A 23,076-nucleotide genomic window follows, 5' to 3' on the forward strand; every position below is an offset into this window, starting at 1 on the left:
ATAATATTTTAATACATATATGTATACACATCTGTATGTATATATACATAGATATATATATTTATATCACTCTTTGTAAAACCTGATAAAGAGTATTTTTGTTATTTTACCTTTTACATGTATTTTAATTGAAATATGGTTGTATTTTTTACATTTCTTTTTCTTTTTTGTCCTTTTTGTACCCACCTTGGGGGGCCCAATGTAGTCGTTGAGCCCCTCCAACGGTCACAAGTGTGACCGTTGGAGGGGCTCCAACGACCACATTGGAGCCTCTCCAAGTGGTTCCTCTTGCATATTATAAATAGAGGACTTCCCCTTGTATTTATATATGCTTGAGAGCTCAAGCTCCTTCCCTTTTCGAATATAGAGATTCTTTACATGCCATTGTGCATATTTGTGTTATTTTATGCTTTTGTGCATATTTGTTCAAGTGTTATTTGAGTGCCTTTGTGCACATCTCTTGTGAGGTATTAGTGCTTGTATGCCTATTGTTTCTTTGTAGACATTTTCACAGGTGGCTCTGAAAGATATTGAATTAAGAAGGGAATAAATTTAAAAAAATATTTCTTTCAATTTCTTCACGGTCTTAGACTGAAGTTTGAAAAGTAAGGGCATTCCTTCTTCATTGACGCAAGGCTTTACCTATTGAAGATGCCCTTGCTGAAGTGTGCCAAGAGGAAACTCGTATTGGTATGACTCATAAAGGTAATGAGATTTTGGCCGTTACTAGGCCGGGATCCAATGTTAGGCCCTATAGGCCTCCTCACTTTGCCCAAAATAGTGGCTTTAGAAAGGGGTATTATTTGTCACTATTGTAATGAACCGGGTCATATCAAACTGGTTTTCCCTAAGCTTAAAGCAAATGTGGCCGCAGTTGGTCTAAATGTCCAAGATAAAGAAGAAGTGAGTAATAATGGAGGAGACATCAAGAATACTCTAAATCAAATATTGGAGGCACTTCAACATCTCCATTAAGTGTTCATCTACTTCGAGTGTCGCCATCACAACCTCATCAACTCCTCCAGGTATGTGAATTTTGGACTCCGGTGCTTCTTTTCATATGACACCACATAAAAACACCATTTTTAATGTCTATTTCACCCCCACAACATCTTATGTTTCAACGACCGACAAGACTTCTTTGAAAATTGAAAACATTGGAATACTTGATTTAAAACATTCTCAATAATTTTTTGTTTAAAAAATAAGGGTGGTTTCAAAAATCAATTTAAATTTATTTTCGGTGTCTCAAATTACTGATCATGGTTGCAAAGTATCTTTCTCATTTAGAGATTGCACCGTGCAAGATCTCGGGCAAGGCCATAGGAGGGGTGATCTATATTTTATGGATTTTTTGAATTTTTTCATCCAAGTCTTTTTGTAATTTTGTAAATGTCAAAAGTATAAAAGTTTGGTACAAGAGATTTGGCCATTCAAAATTTTCAAAGATGTCTTCTTTCTCTTTTTTGGGAAATTCTTGTAATGAAAAGATTATGACTTGTAAAGATTGCATCTTTGGTAAACTAAAAGCCACTCAATTTTCTCAACGAAGTTTTATCTCTTTACATCCGTTTGAATTGGTTCATTTTGATGTTTGGGGTCCTTTTCCTATCATGTCTAAGGGAGGTTTTTCATATTATGTAATTTTTGTGGACGATTTCTCTAGATACACATGGATCTTCTTTTTAAATCGAAAATTTGATGTGTTTTCCATCTTTAAAGATTTTCATGCAATGATTAAGAATAAATTTCTAAGTAATTTATCTATTCTAAGTTCGGATTTCGGAGGTGAATATATGTCAAATGAATTTCAAACTTATTTATGACAAAATAGAATTTGTCATCAAATATCTTGCCTTAACACACCACAATAAAATTGTAATAACCTCATTCATGCTTATTTTTCTAAAATTGGATCTGGGATCCGTGTTTAGGATCCAGGATCCACAATGGACTATATATATAATATAGTACTATAATAATTATATATTAACGTACATATATATCAATAAATGGGTGAATCCACAGTTGGATCTATATGGATCCAACCTGCAGATCCAACCCCAGGCTAATTACGGATCCAATTGGGCAGACAAGCCGTGGATCCAACATGCAGTTGGATCTCGGGTCTCGCACCGGGACCCAAGCTGTGCCCCGAGTGGCGGGTTAATAATAATAATAAAAAAATAGGACAGCACTAACGCTGTGCTGGCCCGATAAAGTGGGCGTTAGGGTTCAGAATGAGCCCTAACGCAAGCCAATGGTCAGAGGGGGAGTGCGCAGCCGCTTGGAAGGAGGGGGTAACTGCCTCCTTCCTTTTCGGGAGATCATCCCCCTACATTACGCCTCTCCCACTCTCCTCTTCCTCCCACTCTCCTCTCTTCCTCCTCCCTCTTTGTCTCCCTGTCTTTCTCCCCTGTTTTCTCACTTTCCCTCCCGATCGCCCCTTCACGGCCGAGGATCAGTGGTCGACAAATCTTTTTCTCGCATCAGCAGCAGCTTCTAAGCGTCGGTTCTGAGGTACGGGTCTTTTCTTTTGATTTCAAGGGAGAAATTGAATGCCGGTTAGATTTTCGTGTGATATCTTGGATGGAACCAAGGGAAAAATGCTTATACGGCTGATTTCCGGTTGTTCTTCCATCTTTTTCATGGAAAATTTTCTGTGTATGCTATAACAGAATTTTTTATTAAGGTGGAAGTGGTTCTTTTAGAACCCTAGTTGGTGAATATCAATTTCTACGGTTGGATCGTAACATAGACTGAGTTGTGCGTGAAAATATAGGTTGAAATTGCAGAGTATGCATGTATTTTTGCATAAACGAATGTGCATTGGGTGCCTATTGATTCTAGTGGTTATCTATATGCGTCTTTGAATAGGTTTCTGAAATAAAGCCTATTGTCAGTGTGATATTTTCTGAATAGGTATAAGCTTTAATTCGTTCTGCAAACATGTGGCAATGTGGTTATGTATATGCTTAGTGAGACTTGTTTTTAATGTATTAAGCATGCCCGATAGTTTGAAATTTATCTTAGTGTTCCCGTAGGCATGCTGTCTTAAAAGTACATATGTATACACATACAAAAAAATATCTTTTTCGGTGTTAGGCCTCAGTCGACTGTGGTCGGCTGAGCCATATGCTGGCAGCCCCAGCCGACTGGGTCGGCTGGGCTGGGGTTTTGACCCGATCAGTTGGGTGCTGGCCATGTAATATATATATATATATATATAATAGTAAAGTTTCTTTTTGTGTTAAAATTCTTCTGTGTGGGCTGGTGTCAGACCAGCCGAATTCGGCTGGCCTGACATGCTCAACTATGTGGGCATGTTTCAAAAAAAAAAAGATATATAAATAATATATAGGAAATTAAATTTTCAGTTTTAGAAATTCAAATGAGGGTTTAGCTGTTGCCTGGAAAAGGATAATAAGATTCATCTCTTGTGATTGATATATTAAGTTAGATCAAGCAATATTTGCAATGTTGCACCTTATGCACATGAGTACACTGATTTGATGTATGAGCACGTGCACTTACGCTTGAGCGTTTAGATACACATTAAGATGTGTCATTGCAGAAGCATGTATGTCACATGAACATGTAAGATAAAGTATGCAATTACCATAGACTAAAGGAAAGCATGCATTGGACACAAACATGTGTATGGAATGAATGCATGAAATCGAAATGAAGTTGTGAGCTCATGCACAGGTACATTGTTGTTTTATGCACATCTTCAAATGACATATATGAATGTGCATTGTGAAGCATTTAAAAGTAATGCATTGTGGTACGTTGTTATGGTTTTCACATATGATGCATCGAGGATCCAAGTGAATCATCGCAGGCCTGAAGAGCCTCGGGCACTGTGTGCTCCTTCTTTACTTACTTTTAAATGCATTGCAAAAATCATATTTATTTTTATTGAATTATGTTCCGACTGTTCTATGCTCTTCTGCGGGCGATGGTCCCGTAATGGTTTTCGCAGGGGTAGATGCGAGCTTTTGCCCTTGCTTTTGTATGCTGAATTACAAAACATAATAATTAGCATTTAATAAAGAGATAATGAATAAGAACTGTGTAATATACGATCTGAGATCTCCCATAGAAAGAATGAGCATCTTAGAGATTCGGTTTTGGGGGATCACGATGATACAAAAACTCTGTGTGATTTACTTTTACCCTAAACCCGATATTCATGTTCTTTCTCCTGATCATGATTTTAGGGAGAGTCCGCCACTTTACCTGGGGGTGGTGTGTTCGACACAATTGTTGTTTTGATATACCAAGAAAGTGACATTATTGGATGTGGAGATCCTTAGTGTCCCAACATTAGATGTGGAGGGCTAATATCCCAAAGGCGATTCAGTTGAAGGTTAAGTTTGAAACCCAGTATTAAAATATAACTTGTGTGCTAAGCTGTCCTGAGAACCTAACTTGACATCGCAAAATTGTACCCGTTTGGTGTATCCGCGGGCAACCGTAATTAAAAAATGAGGAACTTAAATTGTATGTATTTAATATGACATGCATATGGAAAGAAAAAATTTAATGAAAGATAATAAAGTGTTCATACATTGCAGATAAATCATGCATAATCTTGTTATGCATTAGAAGATGCATATTTTACTTTGTTCTCTTAATTGTTGCATGTTGGGGGATGCTTGATGTTTAATTTCTAATGCATGTTAAATGTTCTGCTTACTTAAATTGTGATTCCTGTTAGTGAGTAATGTTCTTTCATGCTTAATAAATACTCTCTGTTGCATGAATGCTAAATTGAATTATGCAAATGTCATAATTGTATTCCTTTGAATTATTGCATTAAATCTTATCTGTCTTCTTTAACTCACTTGTTTAATTAGAAGTACCTGTCCTCAGGATTTCGGTTCTGACACCCTACTTCTATGCTTTTTCGCAGCCGCAGGTGATCAGTGAAGCGACTGACTTCTAGGAGAGTTACTGGTGTCACGCACTTGCTAGACAGATCATTGATGAACAACGTGACTCTTCTTTTATTTCTTTTTCGTTTTATTTAGTTGTTACTGCACTCTGAATTCTTCATTTATGCAATTGTCTTGAGACTTATCACTTATTATTTCAATAAAGGTTTGGTTTGGTATGGATGATAATCGTAAGCTCTATTGTGGTTGGTTGTTTTATCCAATTGGGAGTGGAACTGTAAAGGCCTTGGGTTTCTGGGAAGATTTCCGGTACGGTTTAAAAAAAAATTTCGTATTTTCAAGGGGTATGAGTTGGGATCATTACAAAAATGGTCTAGCGGAAAGAAAACATAAGCATATTATAGAAACAACTAGAACTCTCTTAATTTCTAAAAATATTCCCAAGTCATTTTGGGCAGAAGTCGCTTTAACTTCATCATATCTTATCAATAGAACTCCGTCGTCTTCTTTAAAAAATGTTTCTCCTTTCGAAAAACTTTATAATATGTCTCCGAATTTCAAAAGGCTAAAGATTTTTGTTGTAAATGTTATGTTCTTACTCAAAAAAATGATAAGCTTTCTCCAAAGGCTATTGAACGCGTTTTCTTAGGATATAGTGAAAAACCAAAAGGATACCGATGCTTTGACTTATCAAATAATAAACTTTATATCTCAAAAGATGTTACTTTTCTTGAAGAAGAAAACAGTTTTGCAAACAATGAACCAAAAGAAAACATTGACTATTCTTTCTTATTTGATTTACTATCCTGAAAAGATGAATAAAATCCGATTGAGTCTCTTGATTCTTTCAATGATGTTGAAAATCAAAATGAACAATGAAAGAAATGACTCATGAAAGTGTAGATGAACATGTAACAAATAATACTCAAGTTTATACTAGAAGAAGTGAAAATCCTCATCCATGTGCTTTTGACAAATTTTCTCAAAATATGTCGTTAGAAGAATCATCTCAAAGAAGGTCAAATCGTATCTCTAAAGCACCAAATAGATTTGTATCTTATGAGTCTTTTTTACTGCATTTTAGAGCTTGTTTATTAGCCATCCACTTCTTTTATGAACCATCTCATTACAATGATGCAAAACAATATGCATATTGGAATAAAGCTATGAAACATGAACTTAATGCACTCAAGAAAGCTCAAACTTGGGAAAAGAAACCCATTGGATGTAGATGGGTTTTTAATGTAAAAACCAAAAGCGATGGTTCTTTAGAAATATATAAAGCTAGATTGGTAGCTAAAAGATATGTTCAAGAGTATGGGGTAGATTATGATGAGACTTTTGCCCAGTTGCTCGAATGACTAGTGTTCGAGTCCTCATTGCAATAGCATCTATTAAGAAATGACCTATTTATCAACATGATGTCAAAAATGCCTTTTTAAATGAAGATCTTGGTGAAGAAGTTTATATGAATTATCCTTCTAGCATGAATTTAAATGAAAAAATTTTGAAATTAAAAAGAATATTATATGGTTTTAAACAAGCCCAAAAAACTTGGTAACACTACTTTCTTTGTTAAGAAAACATGTGATTCTATTGTAATTCTTCTTGTTTATGTTGATGATATGATTATCACGGAAAGTGACAAAGAGAGAGTAAATGACATTAAGTCTATATTACAAAAAACTTTTGATATGTCCGACTTGGGTTTTCTGAGATATTTTTTAGGTATTGAGGTGACTTATTCATCTTGTGGATAAATTCTATCCCAAATGAAGCTGACCGCGGATATCTGCTCTAAGTCGGGGATTTCAAATGAAAAGAAAGTAGACACTCTCAAAGTTATAAATGCTAAATTAAGACTTGAGGATGATATTCTACTTGATGATCCTACTCTTTATCATCAGTTAATTAGATCTCTTACTTATCTATCACCCGACCGAACAGTGCTCATGCGGTTCATGCAGAAAGTCAGTTTTAGCGTGCTCCTACTACAATTCATATGGCCGCTCTCATGAGAATTGTGCGCTACATCAAGAACACCATCTCGAAAATGTTTTTCTTATCATCTTCTTTATCTTTTGACTTAACTGTTTATACTAATGCTGATTGGGGATGTAATCCCAATGATCGAATTTCAACTACTAAATTTTGCATTTTCTTAGGGGATTCACTTATTTCTTGGAGGTGCAAGAATCAGCAAAATGTTTCCTTGTCATTCACAGAAGCTGAATATTGTCCCATAACAACTACAACCATGAAAATTGTATGGCTCAGAAGTTTTCTCTGTGATATGAGGATTCTCATCTCAACTCCTTCGAACATGTGTTGTGACAACAAGAGTGCGATTTACATTGCAAGCAACCATACTTTTCATGAGTGCACCAAGCATATTGAAATGGACTGTCACTATGTTCGAGATGAATACCTCAGGGGAACTATTATATTACCTTATGTTACATCAAAATATCAGCTGACTGACTTCTTTACCAAGGCGCTTCCAACTCCTCATTTTTTGTTTTTCCTTAGCAAACTTTTGGTTTTCTTCCCGTAAAGTTTGAGGTGGGGGTGTTAAAAATATATACATATATCTTCTTTTTCATGTATTTATAGCAAAATACCTTATAGAGGTATTTTGGTCATTTTACTGTTCATTTTATTTTTCTTAGGATTTTCTATTTCTTATTTTTTTGTATTCTTTTTATTTTTTTCTTTTTTACATTTAAGTGTAATGGGACCATTGGGGGCCCAACACTTATAGTCGTTGGGGTCCCCAACAATCATTCATATGACCGTTGGGGCTCCCCAACGACTATAATGGGAGCTCCAATGCTGCCCCTCTATGAGCTCCTTTTTCTTATAAATAGAGCGTCTCTTCCTCATGTAAGATAGTTTTTGCTCTCTCCCTTTTTCACTCATTAATAATATTTTCTTTGCCTTTTGGCATTTTCCCCTTAGTGGGTTTGTGTATTGTGCACATTATGTGCTTGTGCTACTTGGCTCTTTATTAAACTCTTCTAAGAGTTCTCTTGTAATTTGTATTTCCGCATTCTTCATTACAGAACACATCTATAGGGTTGGAATTTCGAAAAGAAAAACACTGGAAATCCAATAACATGTTTCATTTAGCACCATGCTCAATTTGTACGTTTCCATTTCCTCGTGTGTGTGTGTGTATATATATATATATATATATATATTGAAAAGTTGTATTTGAGAACTATAAACAAAAATAATGTTTATGTCACTTTGAATTTCTTACAGAGCCAGCTAATTTTGCACAAGACTGTGTTTGCATAAATTTTAATAGATTTTAATATAATAAAATGTTTGTTACCAGCTTTAGACCCAGCTTGACCAAACAAAACCATTCCTTTGATCTGCACGATTTTTGCATTGAATTGGCTGGAAACCAATAGGTATTCACCAATCTATTGCTACCAAGGAAAATGCCTGCAAGTGGTCATTCTAGTGCCTGTTTTCAGTTGTGATTCTGGTTTCTGGTATTTATGTTGTAGAAGTGTCATGGAATTTTGCTGTTGTTATTGTTGAACTAAATGCCATTGCGGTTGAAGGGAAAGTTTTATAGGACGACTATTAGACCTGCTTTACTATATGGTACGGAATGTTGGGCTGCCAAGAGACATCATATTCAAAAAATGAGTGTAGCTGAGATGCGGATGCTTAGATGGATGTGTGGAAATACAATAAAAGATAAGATTCGGAACGAAGAGATACGTAAGAAGGTAGGTGTTGCACCCATTGAAAATAAGATGCGAGAGAATCGTTTACGGTGGTTTGGACATATTCGGCGAAGGCCTAATGATGCTCCAGTTAGAAGGTTGGAGAAATGGGAAAATATATTAGTTAAAAGAGGTCGGGGTAGGCCTAAATAGACTTGGATGGAGATGATAGGAAAGGATATGAATGCTTTGAACCTCACCGAGGACATGGCGTTGGATAGAAATGATTGGAGGAAAAGGATTCATGTGGAAGACCCAAAATGAATTTCTTTTTGGTTCATATCGCTGACCCCAATTGTTTTGGGATGAAGGCGTAGTTGTTGTTGTTGTTGTTGTTGTATTGTTGAACTAAAGTATCATGGTAGAAAGGCTCTGTCTTTGGTACCCTAGGTAGTGCTGTACTATCTAGTAACCCCTTTCATTTTATAAGATTTGCACTGAACTTTTTGTAGTTCTGATCATACAGGTGCTAGTTTTTTTTAGTGGAGAACATGCATTAGATTAAGCAACTTTGATGTGTACACAAGTTTTTAAAAGAATGTAGAAATCAGTAGCCTACTGTGTACCAATTTTTCATAGTAAAAATATAATTTTTTAGTCAAGATAGTCAGATTCACAGGATATCTATTACTAAATAAATGCTGAGAAACACATTTACAGGAATTTATTTAGAAAATAATGCCTGCAAGGCTGAAACCTACTCTTCGTACTAGATAGTATTAGCAAGAGCAACAACGATAAGCCCTTTGAAAAGTCACAAATATCTGGAATACACATATAAGCATACACATACACCTATTCTACCATTTGTCTATCTGAAGCATATGCATTAAAAACTTATCTTTAGGTCTACATGACTACATCTGTTTGTTGAATTGCCCTTGTCTTTGAAAAGAACTCGAGTCTCTGATTTTGTATTTGCACTTTCTTGTTCCTAATATTTGAAATTTAAGCAGTATTCCATAATCCATTTCTAATAACTCATATAGAACATAGAATAACAAGAAGATATTTCCAGTTTTGAGTTCTTTTTCATGGCAGGATTACTATCATGATGGTTGTGAAAGGAAAATCTAGTTTTACTGACCATGCTTATTTGTCTTGTTGAATGTGCTTGTGTGGATTTTTATGCTATTTATTACTCTGAAAAGGGCTATTGAGTTGGATGTGGCTTGTGTTGGTTTACATTTAAGGAACAAGAGAGAACAATATCATTTGGATTTCCTCCCGTCTAGCTGAACCTAAAAACTGTACTCAGTGTTTCCCTTTTGCTGGCCGGCAGGTCAATTTATCGGAGCAGAGTACAGAACAATTGAAAGAGCGATGTCAAAGGTTTTACAGGGGATGCAAAAAATTTACGTAAGTTATTTCAGTAGAATATGAATTAGTTCCCCAATGATGTAGACTTAAGTCATTTATTGGAAGGTGATAAACATGCTTGATGATTTACATTTATTCAGCACAGTTTTGTTTTTTAAGGATGTTATCCGATATTGGAGGGACAAGGTTGTGCTTTACTTGATGATCGATAAATTGGAGAAAGTAACATGCCAATATAAAGTTATAAACAATTTAAGCAGATGTAAATTTAATAAAGTGATACTGTATGGAATGCATAAAAGCCCTGAGACATTGTCTTAACAACCCTTTGCTAACACATGGTTTAAGCTCTTGGTTAATCATGGAACAGGGAATGTCTTTAGGTAAATAATGGTACTCTTTATATGAGATATTCTGGTTATGTGATAGGTAACTCTTGTAAAGTTACTCATTATTTAGGGCATTTTATATTGTTGTAAATCTAGTGCAGCATGGCACTCATTCATAATAAGTCTAAATGCTTTCCCATCTCTTTTTTCTTTTTTTCAGTCAGGTTAGATTTCTACAATGTATGTAGTCAGTCTCACATCTGTTTTTGTATCAACTTTATTGGAGTTGTCTTCTTAGCTTCTGAGAATAATCTCTAAATTTAACATCCATACAGAAAACAAGCACTTGTATTCCAAAAATTTGTTTTATCAAATAGCTGTCGACCATTGACTGCCCCTGACAAGTGAAAGTACTTGTTCCATGGCTGATATCAACTTATTATTGTGGAATAAATTGTCAGACTTCAAAGTTGAAAGAAACAGCTGTGCTTAGATGGCATCATGAAAGGTAGGTATTTAAAGAGGATGATTCTCTAGAACTGAATCTGTGCAAATAAAAAACTACGGACTTAGTTTTTTTGTTTACCATATACATATTTGAAATGTTTTACCAGATCTACCCATTCATCTAAACAGAATTATTAGGGGCTTGGGGAATTCAGTCTTCCACATTTTTCTACAGATGCGGATAACTATGAGGCACAGATTGCACCCACATGGTTGTGCTTAAAACCCGAGTATGCATGTGTAGACGCACAAACACATTGTGGACACACTTGGATTGAATGATTGTGTTTCAGTTGCTTATCATCAATGATTTCTATCATATCAGAGTTGCTCTTGGAGAAGCATGTGGTGGAGATAATGCTTTTGCTGACACTTTGGAGTCATTTAGCGGTGGACGTGATGATCTCATCAGTGTAGCTATTGGAGGTACTTTAAGCTTTTGCCATGCGTGCATTTGTGTCTTTTACTTGATTGATTCCTATCATATGATGGTGACTTGCAGGTATGTTTTGTCTCCAAAGTGCACAAAGGAGATTTGAAAATTGGGTGCACGAAGTTGCCTCCTTTTGTGCAATGGCTGGGAGATAGTGTCATCGCGTCTTAATTAAGGGGTTCCATCGTCCTTTCATGCCTACCTCCTCCCCAAATGCACATGGAGAAAAAGGGGAAGGAGGGAACAGAAAGGATGTAGGATTTAGTGAAACCATGATTTTGTTCCCTAAGCTAAACCTTATGCTTTAGTTGTTAAATACTAATTTTGATGGAGTGAATGAAGATGTCCTAGACATCGATCATGAATTCATGTTGGTTGGTGGTTCTTGTCAGATTTTGAATCTCCAGGTCTTTCCACGCGTGAGAGCTGAAAAACAGAGAGAGAGATAGAGAAAGGGAGAGAGAAGTTGGGAGAAACCGATGCCCTATTGTGTTAGGGTCGGCTGCTGTGTATATTCCTTTATATTAACATGTGATTACAAAATTAGGGTACTAAAATACCCTCATTACAATAACTTATATTACATAGTGCCATTAATGAAGTAGATGTCACGGGTCTGGATCTTCAGATCCATGACCCGTAACCAGAGAAAACACTTCTTTTCACCCTCCTTCAAGTTGTGCATGATCATGAATCATGAACAACTTGTATTTTAACGTCCAAAATCTGTCTTTTGTCAATCCTTTTGTAAATATATCCGCCACTTCATCTGTAGTTCGAACAAATTCAGGCTCAATCTCTTTCTCTTCTACCTTTTGTCTCACAAAATGCTGGTCTATTTCAATATGTTTGGCACGACTGTGATGGATTGAATTAAAAGACATACTAATGGCACTCTGGTTGTCACACAAAAGAAGTGATTGAGATATCGATTCTCCGACTTCTGTCAGTAGATGTCTAACCCAAGTAGCCTCAGCAGTGGCGGCTGCCATTGACCTGTATTCAGCCTCTGTACTGGATCTGGCAACAGCCTTTTGTTTCTTACTACTCCAAGAAACCAAATTCATCCCAACAAATACACAATAGCCGGATCCTGATCTGCGTTCATCTGGATCTCCCGCCCAGTCCGCATCAGAATAAATAGTGATCTCATGTGCATTTTGCCTATTTGTCTTTCGGTTATATATGAGACCATCCCCAACCGTTCCCTTCAGATATCGTAGTATCCGTTTAACTGCTTCCATATGCCCTTCACATGGTGCATGCATAAACTGAGAAACTTGATTCACCGAGTAGACTATATCAGGGCGAGTAAAAGTGAGGTATTGTAACATACCCACTATGCTACGGTACTGTGTGGGATTATCAAATGGATCTCCGTCTTGAGAGCTAAGCCTTTGATGAGGAACACTAGGAGTGCTCAAGGGCTTGCAGTCTTTCATACCCGTTTTATTGAGAACATCAATGGTATACTTATGTTGAGTGAGAGTCATTTCTTCAGAGGTACTGTCGACTTCAACTCCAAGAAAGTACCGTAGTTTGCCAAGGTCCTTCATTTTGAACCTCTGATTCAAGAGATGTTTGACTTCTTTAATGTGCTCATTGGAATTGCCAGTGATGATGATATCATCCACATATATCAACAACAGAGTAATTGTGTCTTGGTTCTTAAATATAAATAAGGAGTGGTCAAGAAGAGATTTCTTAAAACCATATTTTTGTATTTCAAGAGAAAAGCTGTCGAACCAAGATCGAGATGCCTGCTTCAATCCATATATCGCCCTTTTTAGTCTGCAGACATATTTTGTAGGATTACCTTCTGCGTAACCAGTGGGTTGTTCCATGTAAACTTCTTCTCTCAAATCTCCATGAAGAAAAACATTCTTCACATCAAGTTGGCTAATAGTCCATTGGTGTTCAATAGCTAAAGAAAGTATGACTCTGATTGTCTCCATCTTCACCACTGGACTAAAAGTTTCATCATAATCCTGTCCTTGCTCCTGTGTAAAACCTTTGGCTACAAGTCTCGCCTTGTATCGCTCTATAGTCCCATCTGGTTTATACTTTATTTTGTACACCCATTTCGAACCAACAACGTTTCTGTCAGGTGGTCTTGATACGACATCCCACATACCACATTCATGTAGAGCTTCCATCTCCTCATTCATTGCTTCAATCCATCTTCTGGAATTTGATGCTTGAGAGAACGTTGTGGGTTCATCTTTTTTATTCAAGGCTGTTAGAAAGAGTTGAAAATCTAATGAGAAATTTTCATAGCTGACCCACCTTTCAATTGGATGGCGAGAACGTGTGGATCTTCTAGTGTCAACGATGTTGGATGTAGAGGATGTGTCCATGCCTGAATCAACTATGGTGGGTGACTCTCTTTCTCGTCGAGTGTAGACAAGGCCTTTATACCTTCCTGGATTCAAAGTTGGGTCTGTATTTTCATGAGCAATCATTCCATCAGTAGACACAGGTTTCTTATCCTTTTGAGTGCAATTTGAGCAAGCATCACTAGCTCCTGAGAGAAGTTCATAATTCAACCAAGGATAATAAGCCTCAACTTTAGGTTTTGATTCTGAAGAACTAGTACATCAACAATCAAAATTCAATTCATCGAAGATTACATTTCTTGATATTTTGATGCGCTTGCTCACCGGATCATAGCACCTGTACCCTTTATAGTCATCAGCATAACCCACAAACCTGCACTTCAAAGCCTTTTCCTGAAACTTATGTCTCCTTGAACTGTCAACATGAACATAGCATAAACAACCAAACACATGCAAATCATAGTAGTTGGGGTGTATACCAAAAAGAGACAAGTAAGGAGACTTGTTTTTCAAAATAGTCATGGGCAATCGATTTATCACATGAACTGCAGAATGAAAAGCCTCTGTCCATAAAGTGATTGGAAGATTACTGTCATGCATCATGCTCATCGCACTCTCAACAATATGGCGATGCTTCCTTTCAGCAATCCCATTCTGCTGAGGTGTGTGTGGGCAAAACACATTTTTCCTTATCCCGTTACTTTGAAGAAAGTTAGTAAAGTCAATGGAAGAGAATTCACCTCCTCCGTCACATTGGAAACTTAGGATGTTTTCAGAAAATTGATTTTCGACAAAGGAATGAAAGTTACAGAACAACTTGAAAGTCTCAGATTTATGTTTCATGAAAAATATCCAAGAATAGCGAGAATAACTGTCAACAAATAAAAGATAATATCTAGTTCCAGATATGGAAGCAACTGGAGCAAACCCCCAAACATCAGAACAGATAGTCTCAAAAGGTCTTGAAGCTCTTTTATTGATAGAATGAAATGGTAAAACATGACTCTTACATAAGAGACAACTAGAACATTTGTTGTCATTGACATTTATTCCTAAACTTGACTTGGAAATGAGGTTATTTGAAACAAGCTTTTCAATGAAACTACTACTGCAGTGACCTAGACGACCATGCCAAAGGTTTGACTTATTGATTTCAGAGACACTAAAAACGCAGGTAGGATTTTCAGAAGGCAACGATGATTGGAGCTTCAAGTTTGGGTCTGCAGAGCGAATATGTGTTGAAGGATCTTCTTGAAAAACATACATATTGCCTTGCCGTTTTCCTCTAGCGAACGTCTCCTTCGTGCAGAGATCCTTAACAAGAACAGAAGAGGGAGTAAATTCAACTGAGGCTTTGATATCATCAACAAGTTTAGAAACTGAAATGATGTTTTTCTTGATATTAGGAGCATAAAGAACCTTTGAAAGGTTGATGGAAGATTCGGGCAAGGGTATAATGGAGTTTCCAATATGCAAGACAGAGTGGTGTGATCCATCTCCAGTAACTATACTGCTTCTACCAATGTAAGGAACAAGTTTTAGGAGCTTACCTGCATCACCAGTAACGTGAGTCGCTGCGCCAGAGTCCACATACCAAGTACCTTGCTCATTTTGTTTCAGATTCAATTCTGCTAAGGCTGACAACAACAACTCTTTTACTTCTCCGTTGGTCCTTGTACTGTCTGTGCCTCTTTTTGCTTCAGTTTGTGTTGATTTTCCTTTATTTAGGGGATTGAACCATCAGTTAGCTTTGATATGCCCCTTTTTATTACACAGAAAGCAGGTAGGAATTGGCCTTTGTCTTAGTGGATTGGTATATGAGTTGGGTGTAGGCAATAATCCACGACCTCCATGACCACTTCTCCCTTGTGCTCCCTTTCCCTTGATATCATAGCTTCCTCGTCCTCGTGCATAAGTAACCCCTGTAGCAAAAACTTCTTGTGCCCCAGTATGCATAGATGATTCTTCAGAAAATCCCTTTAGATTCATCTCATATTGTAACAATTTTGCACGCAGATCTTCAAAGTTGGGCAGCTCAGGTAAACATAACAGGGAAGTGACAATCATATGATAGTCGTGTCCTAATCCACTGAGGGTTTGCTGTATCAAATCTTTATCAGAAACTGTACTTCCAACAACTGCTAGCTGATCTGTGATAACCTTCATTTTGTTCAAATATTCCATGATGGTCATGGAATCCTTTCTTAACATTTGAAATTCTCTTTTAAGAAACATAATTTTGGCCTGAGAAACCTTGGCGTATGTCTGAACACGTCTTTTCCAAAGTTGCATGGCAGTGCAGTCATCTGGAATGGCTACAAGAACCTCTTGTGACAGTGTTGATGTGATATAAGCAACTAGCGCTTGGTCTCTTTTCATCCAAGCCACAAATTCAGGATTTCTAACATATACTGTAGTAGATTCCCCTTTGCTGTCCCTTTCTTCTCGTGATATGAACTCAGGAGGAACTGGAATAGATCCATCCAGATGTCTAGAAAGATCCTGACTCCTAATGAAATGTATGATTTGCCTCTTCCAAGTCAAGAAGTTACCATTATTTAATTTTTCAGACACGAGTTGGCTGAGGAAACTTGAAGAAAGAACTGACTGGCTAGGAAGTGAATCCATGTTTCACAGAATTAAGAGTGTGTTCAGCACAATCTGCCTACGCCTGCAGTTTCTGTAACTCTTTTTTTTTCTTTTCAAAAACTAATTCAGATCAATGGCTATCAGATTGCAGAAACTAATTCAGATTGCTGATATGAAACAGAAATTGAATGTCTATCAGATTTCTGATTTGTATATGAAATGGAATATCGGATATGAAAATCACCAAAAAAAATGTGAATATGAATTCCTACTATGTATTGACACAATGCTTTCAAGCTAAAGGAGGTAAAATAGAAGAAATGAGAGTGTATCAGCTTGATCAGATCTGATCAAGGATGCAACTGAATCAAAATAGGGCCCTGTGTGATTAGATCATGCTGCTATCAAGAGCGATAAACTGGGTATGTTAGTGACAGAATGAGGAAAGTGTAGGGATGAAGAAAAGGGATTTTCAACAAGGGATTTGGGTCGAAAATCTGGGCTGAGTCACTCAGTCCTCTCTGAGTTGACTTAGATTAGGTAGGGAGATGGTTTGATCAGATCTGATTAACGTCAGATCTGATCAAGTTCAAGAGACAGAAAGAAAACTGTAAGGAGAAGTCAAATCTGATTATCGTCAGATCTGATTGATATCAGGTCTGATTGAGAAGAAAAGAATGGGATGGGTCAGTCGTGAACCAGAAAAAAAATCAGATGAGATAAGGGGACTGAAGAAGAATATTTTCTTGACTTAGAAGAGGAAATCGAGAAGGGATAGATCTATCAGACGTACCTTTGAGATCGATTCCAGTTTCAACTGAAGCGTGGCTCTCATACCATGTCAGATTTTGAATCTCCAGGTCCTTCCACGCGTGAGAGCTGAAAAACAGAGAGAGAGATAGAGAAAGGGAGAGAGAAGTTGGGAGAAACCGATGCCCTATTGTGTTAGGGTCGGCTCCTGTGTATATTCCTTTATATTAACATGTGATTACAAAATTAGGGTACTAAAATACCCTCATTACAATAACTTATATTACATAGTGCCATTAATGAAGAAGTGGATGTCACGGGTCTGAATCTTCAGATCCATGACCCGTAACCAGAGAAAACACTTCTTTTCGGTTCTCTATTGGTGTATACCTTTTCGATGGATAATACAGTTATTAGGTTCTTTGCTTTTTACAGACTCGTTTCAATTGTTAGTAAGGCCAGCATGAAGATGTTGTGATTGATTGCATTCTTTGGCAGTCTGAGTTGGTAGGAAAGCCAAAACCAATGAGGATAAGGTAGAAATCTTGTAATGTGTGTGCATTTAAATGATTTTGCTCCCATCTATGTCACATAGGTATGGGAGCAGTATGGAGTACAACGTGGATATGACACAAGATTTTTTAAAAGGATAGGTACGGGAGTAAGGCTATGCATACACATACACATACACATACATATACATATACATATACATATACATATACATATACATATATATATATATATACATATACATATACATATACATATACATATACACACATATAGGAAAATGAAGACCTACAAAATGGGCACGGTGCTAAATGAGACATGGTATTGGAATTCTTGTGTTTTTTCGAAATTCTGACGATACAGATGTGATCTATTTGCTTGTTTTTATAGGAATCACTTCTTGGATCATTTGTTTCTGTTGAATGAATAAGTTTTTATAAGGTTTCAAAAATCAATGGGCCTACAATTTTCATCAATTTTGAGGCTCCAAATACCATATTTTTTCCATCCAAAATGCATGATCCAAGTGTCGATTTCTAGTAAATCAATCATGCTGAACACAACTATGTGGTTAGAATTTCGAAAAAAAAAACACCGGAAATCCAGTACCATTTTTCATTTAGCACCGTGCCCATTTTGTAGGTTTCCATTTCCCTATATATATTATAACGAAGGGTTAATATTTGGTGCTATTGAAGGCATGCAATTATTGAGTATAATAAATCACCATATTTTTATATTTTTTCACTTTTTTTTAGATCGGACCTCGTGGATGTGATATGGAGGGTTTGTTTAGTAGAAAATTTGTTTTCAATCATGTGCTTGTGACATGTAAGCAGGTTTTTTAAGGGCTTCAAAAAATCAACGGTGTACAATGCGCTAAAATTTTCCGACTCAAAAATCATATTTTTAGATTAAAACGATGCAATCCAAGGTTTGATCCTTAGCAAACAAACCATGCTGAACACATCTGCGTGGCTAGATTAAGTCAATAAAGCTTGACCCTATGATTTCCAGCTCTATAGTTTCGTACCTTCAATAGCGTCAAATATTAACCCTGTAGTAAAATGCACAACTGTATTGTATTTTACAAAACGATTTAAGCAGTATGTTGTAGACTGTGAATATGAACTAAAGGTCTAAGACATGTTAAAGATATATAATTAACTAACTATGTCACGCGGACTCTTCTAACAGGGCACCGCACCCGCGTCGCACCCTCACCCAGGCGGGTGCGACATTTGGACACAACTTCCTTTATGATAGGTGAAGTCAAACACACTGAGGTCCATTTCCATCCAAAAGTAGATTCAGTTAACCCTAATCAAGTCCATTTTTATCGATATTATATATATAAATACATAAATGCACACAAATACACATAGTGTTAACTTAAAACTGTTAATATATATACTTCCCGCACCCCCGCATCCAAGTTTTTTTAAAGTGCCGCATCCGCATCCGCATCCGCATCCGCATCCGCATCCGCATCCGCATCCGCATCCGCACCCGCACCCGCAGCCGCACCCGCAGCCGCACCCGCACCCGCACCCGCACCCGCACCCGCACCCGCACCCGCACCCGCACCCGCACCTATGTAACATAGTTAACTAACATTTAATTTTTTTTGTGTGTGTATATTAGTTAATATTAGACTTTTTTACCCTGAGTGTTGTCTACATGTTGATTGGATCATGAAATGGGTCTGGGTCGAATCAAGTCTAACACTCAGATGACCATACCTGAAGCACCCAAGTACCAATGCTGGTATGACACAGGTACGATGGGCTGGTTGAAGTACCCATGTTACATAGGCTTCCATGTTCTTGGTTGTAATAAAAATGACCTATTTTACATCAAAAGCAGATTGAACAGTCTTCAAGATTAACACTACCAAAATTATACAAAGGAAACCATGAAGTTGTACCAATAAATGGGAAGATAGTAACTGAAAGAGTGAAAAGCTTTTTATTGTGGGAGTCTATTTGTTATAAGCTAGTATTTTTTTGCAAGGTGATACACTGATAGTAGAAAGGCCAAAAGTCTCCAGTCTTGGTTTCAGGAATTCTAGCCGATTAGATGGCCTTTTTATTCTCTTATTGACCAATTTATGTATTGGTCTCCATTGATCCCACACTTGGGGACTAATAACGGGTGTATTCTACAAAATATGGTATCATTTCTACCTTTTGTTGTCATTCTAGACATTTTATTGAGAATTTAACCATGCTAGTTTGAGATGAAGCAAATAGATCGAAGGATGGATTTATCTTGGCATAAGGGAAATAGAAACAACCAAAAATCCCTTTTAATGACAATATAACTGATGCTTTGTTCTTTTGTTCAAAATATGTTAGAATCTATGTCCGTGTGCTGATGGGAATTGATCATCATTCATGGATTCCATGTGCAATTTTGGAGAAGGTTGAGGTTTACATATGAGAGCTTGAAGCGCCAATACATGTAACTTTGAATAGGGAGAAAAAATGTTTTGAATGAAAAAAACATGAGTATGAATAGTTCATTTGACACCATGTTAGTACATATAGCAAACAAAGATTGTATTATTTTAGGGAAATGCATTGTTAATTTGGTATTTACAAATGCCAATAGTAACTCTTGGAATAAAGGTTCTGAGTCTTCTGACACTTGTTATGGTGCTAATCTCTAGTTATTTAGTGTATCTCATTTTTAACCCTAAGACATATTAAAGCCTGCTAAAATCCTTTTGAATTAGCTTTCATGTCATTGGAAGAAATTGATAATTTCAACCAAAAATTGTATTATTTTGAGGTAATGTGTTCTTGTGGTATTTCCAAATGCCATTACTAACTCTTATTTATTACTTTATATGTAATCTTTTTGATAATTGATGTCTCATCATATGTAGCAGTGGCTTGAATAGTTGCCAGAAATGTTGCAGTCTTTCATGGCGTGCTTTGTGAACCAAAGTTGACATGTGCCCTTTCTTTCCAAGACATGCAATGTTTATAACTATAAAGTTGACAATCCTATCTGAGTATTAAATTCTTGATCCATCAATGGATGCAATATTGGAGTGAAATCATGTGGATATCCAGAGTTAACCTGCAGGCTTTGCTGGTTCATAAGGGTTTAGTGTAATTATGTCTTTTTCCCTTCCATTGTAGGCATAGTCACAAATATCGCCGAGATTTTGAAAATCTCGCAATTTTATCACTATAAAATCACAAACCATGATAATCACGATAATATCGCAATATTTTCAAAATCTCGTTTATTTTAAATATCTCATGATGTTATCTTGTTTATTCACGAATTTATTGTGACTTCCAAACAACACACCCAAAATACATTTATTCAAAGCAATGCATTTAATGCCCACTTTTTTAAAAAACCAAGAAAAGCTTTTAGAAACAAGAGCATTTAATGCCCACTTTCTAAAAAGACTTCAAAAAGCATTGCTGACCTGGATGACTCCACGTGAGCACTTTTGAATTTCAAATTGAATGTGAAAAAGAAACGGAAATCATCCCTTTAAATAGAAGCGGGAAGGGTGCTCTTTCTCCCTCCTCATCGATATGGGACTATTTGTTTTGTCCTTTTTGTAGCTTTTACTTTATATTATTAAGATCCATAGAAAACACCTATTCCACTTCTTTTCAATAGTGAATTATTTTTGTGTTTAGTATTTGTAAAAATGCAATATTTTGTAATGACCCATACCAATGTATTTATTCATTATTTTTTACAATATTTTTATTATATATTTCATTTGATATTTTTTAAACCAATATTTTCCTGAGATTTTCCTGAAAAGAACAAGAAATTTAAAAATCTCGCAAGATATTCCATTGCTGAGAAATTCCCGAGAACTAATTTTGTGACTATGATTGTAAGAGGGGAGAAGTTGCCCACCCAAGTATGAAAGAGAAAAACTGGCAGAAAAAAAGTTCAAATCTGAATTAGACACCAAAAACTAAAAATCCAATTCTAAGGGAGTCAATCCAGCTCAAATCAGTGCCATCCTTCTCCTTAGCGTAAAGGTAGAAATCCTTGTAGATTATCATATCAATCCAGTCAACTATACAAAACTTTTCTTTGAAGATCCTCTTATGCTTCTCCATCCATGTATGTTACACAGGTACAGGTACGGGGTGTGACATTGAAATTTTTGGAAAAATGTATGTGTGTGTCTGTGTACAAAAATGCACAATTATGCTACATTTTGTTAGAATGTGGGTTGTATAAAGCATATATATATGTGGCATGATTGTAATATGTATTACCCTCCATGGGTGTTTTGGTCTTTTGACCAATGTAATTTCTTGTAATAGGTGTCGCCCATTAGGGCCTTTTTCTATTTACTATTGTAATATGTTATATTGTCAAGGTCATTTCTGTCCTTGACAATATAACAACAATATAGCTGTTGGGGCTTCCCAATGGCTAAAAATCGAGCCGACGGGAGCTCCAACAGCCATATTTTGGGGAGTCTCTCACTCCCCTTTTTGCCTATAAATATGGAGCTTCTTGTAAACTAGTGCATTTTAAGTGAAATAAAGATTATATTTTTTATTGTTGTGTGTTCCTCTAAGCTCCTAAGTGGCTATTGTGCTTTTGCCCTTTTTGTGGGCTTTGTGTTGGCCTCTTGTTTGAGGTGTGGAGAGTTCTTGGTTTCATTACACATTTAGATATAAAGTCATCAACTGTCAATTGCAAATTAAATGTGTAAAGCATGTCAAAAGTATATAAGTAACTACTAACTAACAAAGTATGATCAACAGGTATATATAATTATCACAAGCACTTTCGATATTGAGCTTCGATTGCACATTAGTTGGATCATTGGGTTGGGTTTGAAACCTGCTTTACCTTTGACCTTTACCCAGGATCCGTGCAGGTATGACATGTGCATGGCTGCGGGTACGGGGTATGTCATTGAAATTTTTGGATAAATAGGTACGTGTGTATCTGTGTACAAAAATGCACAATGATGCTACATTTAGATATGAAGTCATCAACTGTCAATTGCAAATTTAATGTGTAAAGCATGTCAAAAGTATATAAGTAACTAACAAATGATGATCAACAGGTATATATAATTATCACAAGCACTTTCGATATTGAGAGTGGATTGCACATTAGTTGGATCATTGGGTTGAGTTTGAAACCCACTTTACCTTTGACCTTTGTCCAGCACGTGCATGGGGACATGGTAGAAGTTATGGGTACGACATGTGCATGGGGGCATAGTAGAAGTACCCATGTTTATACGAAATAGCTACCATTTCCAAACAGGGTGTTTAAGCTTTTCCTCTTTGTCCAAGAAGCAAAAAGAATTTAGCTAAAAGAGTAAATCCCCCTCCATCAGTGCTACCTGTCCAACCAAGGCCAAATTGTGTAGTCTTCTGAAAAAGCAACAAGGCCAATTAGGTGGAAGCAAGTATCGTCCTCCATCTTACATAAGACTCAGACTACTCATTTAGAATCCTTTTTCTTCAGTTTTTCATCAGAGGTAATGCAGTTCAAAATGGTCAACCACAAAAACAATGAGGCTCTTGTGTTTGGACTTCGCCCCCATATAGTGTTCTTCGGAAAAGGCTGAGCCAGTGACTATAGCAATGATAGGTTGTATGCTCAAACTGAAAATTGTCCAAAAGAAGTGGCGAGCAC

General features: G+C 36.6%; 1 protein-coding gene across 3 annotated transcripts in view; it reads left to right on the forward strand.

The window, feature by feature from the left end:
* The window catches only part of LOC149832488 (ADP-ribosylation factor GTPase-activating protein AGD4-like), a 221,787-nt gene that overhangs the window by 20,096 nt on the left and 178,615 nt on the right, over nt 1-23,076 (forward strand). For all 3 annotated transcript variants that reach the window (XM_090014528.1, XM_090014529.1, XM_090014530.1), the window contains exons 2-3: nt 9,927-10,003; nt 11,126-11,226. In XM_090014528.1, coding sequence (XP_089870654.1) covers nt 9,927-10,003; nt 11,126-11,226 — 178 coding nt within the window. The remainder of the gene's footprint in view (nt 1-9,926; nt 10,004-11,125; nt 11,227-23,076) is intronic.

This window comes from Nuphar pumila, chromosome 7 (genome assembly GCF_984573655.1).
Source record: "Nuphar pumila chromosome 7, dmNupPumi1.hap1.1, whole genome shotgun sequence".
Lineage (NCBI taxonomy): Eukaryota > Viridiplantae > Streptophyta > Magnoliopsida > Nymphaeales > Nymphaeaceae > Nuphar > Nuphar pumila.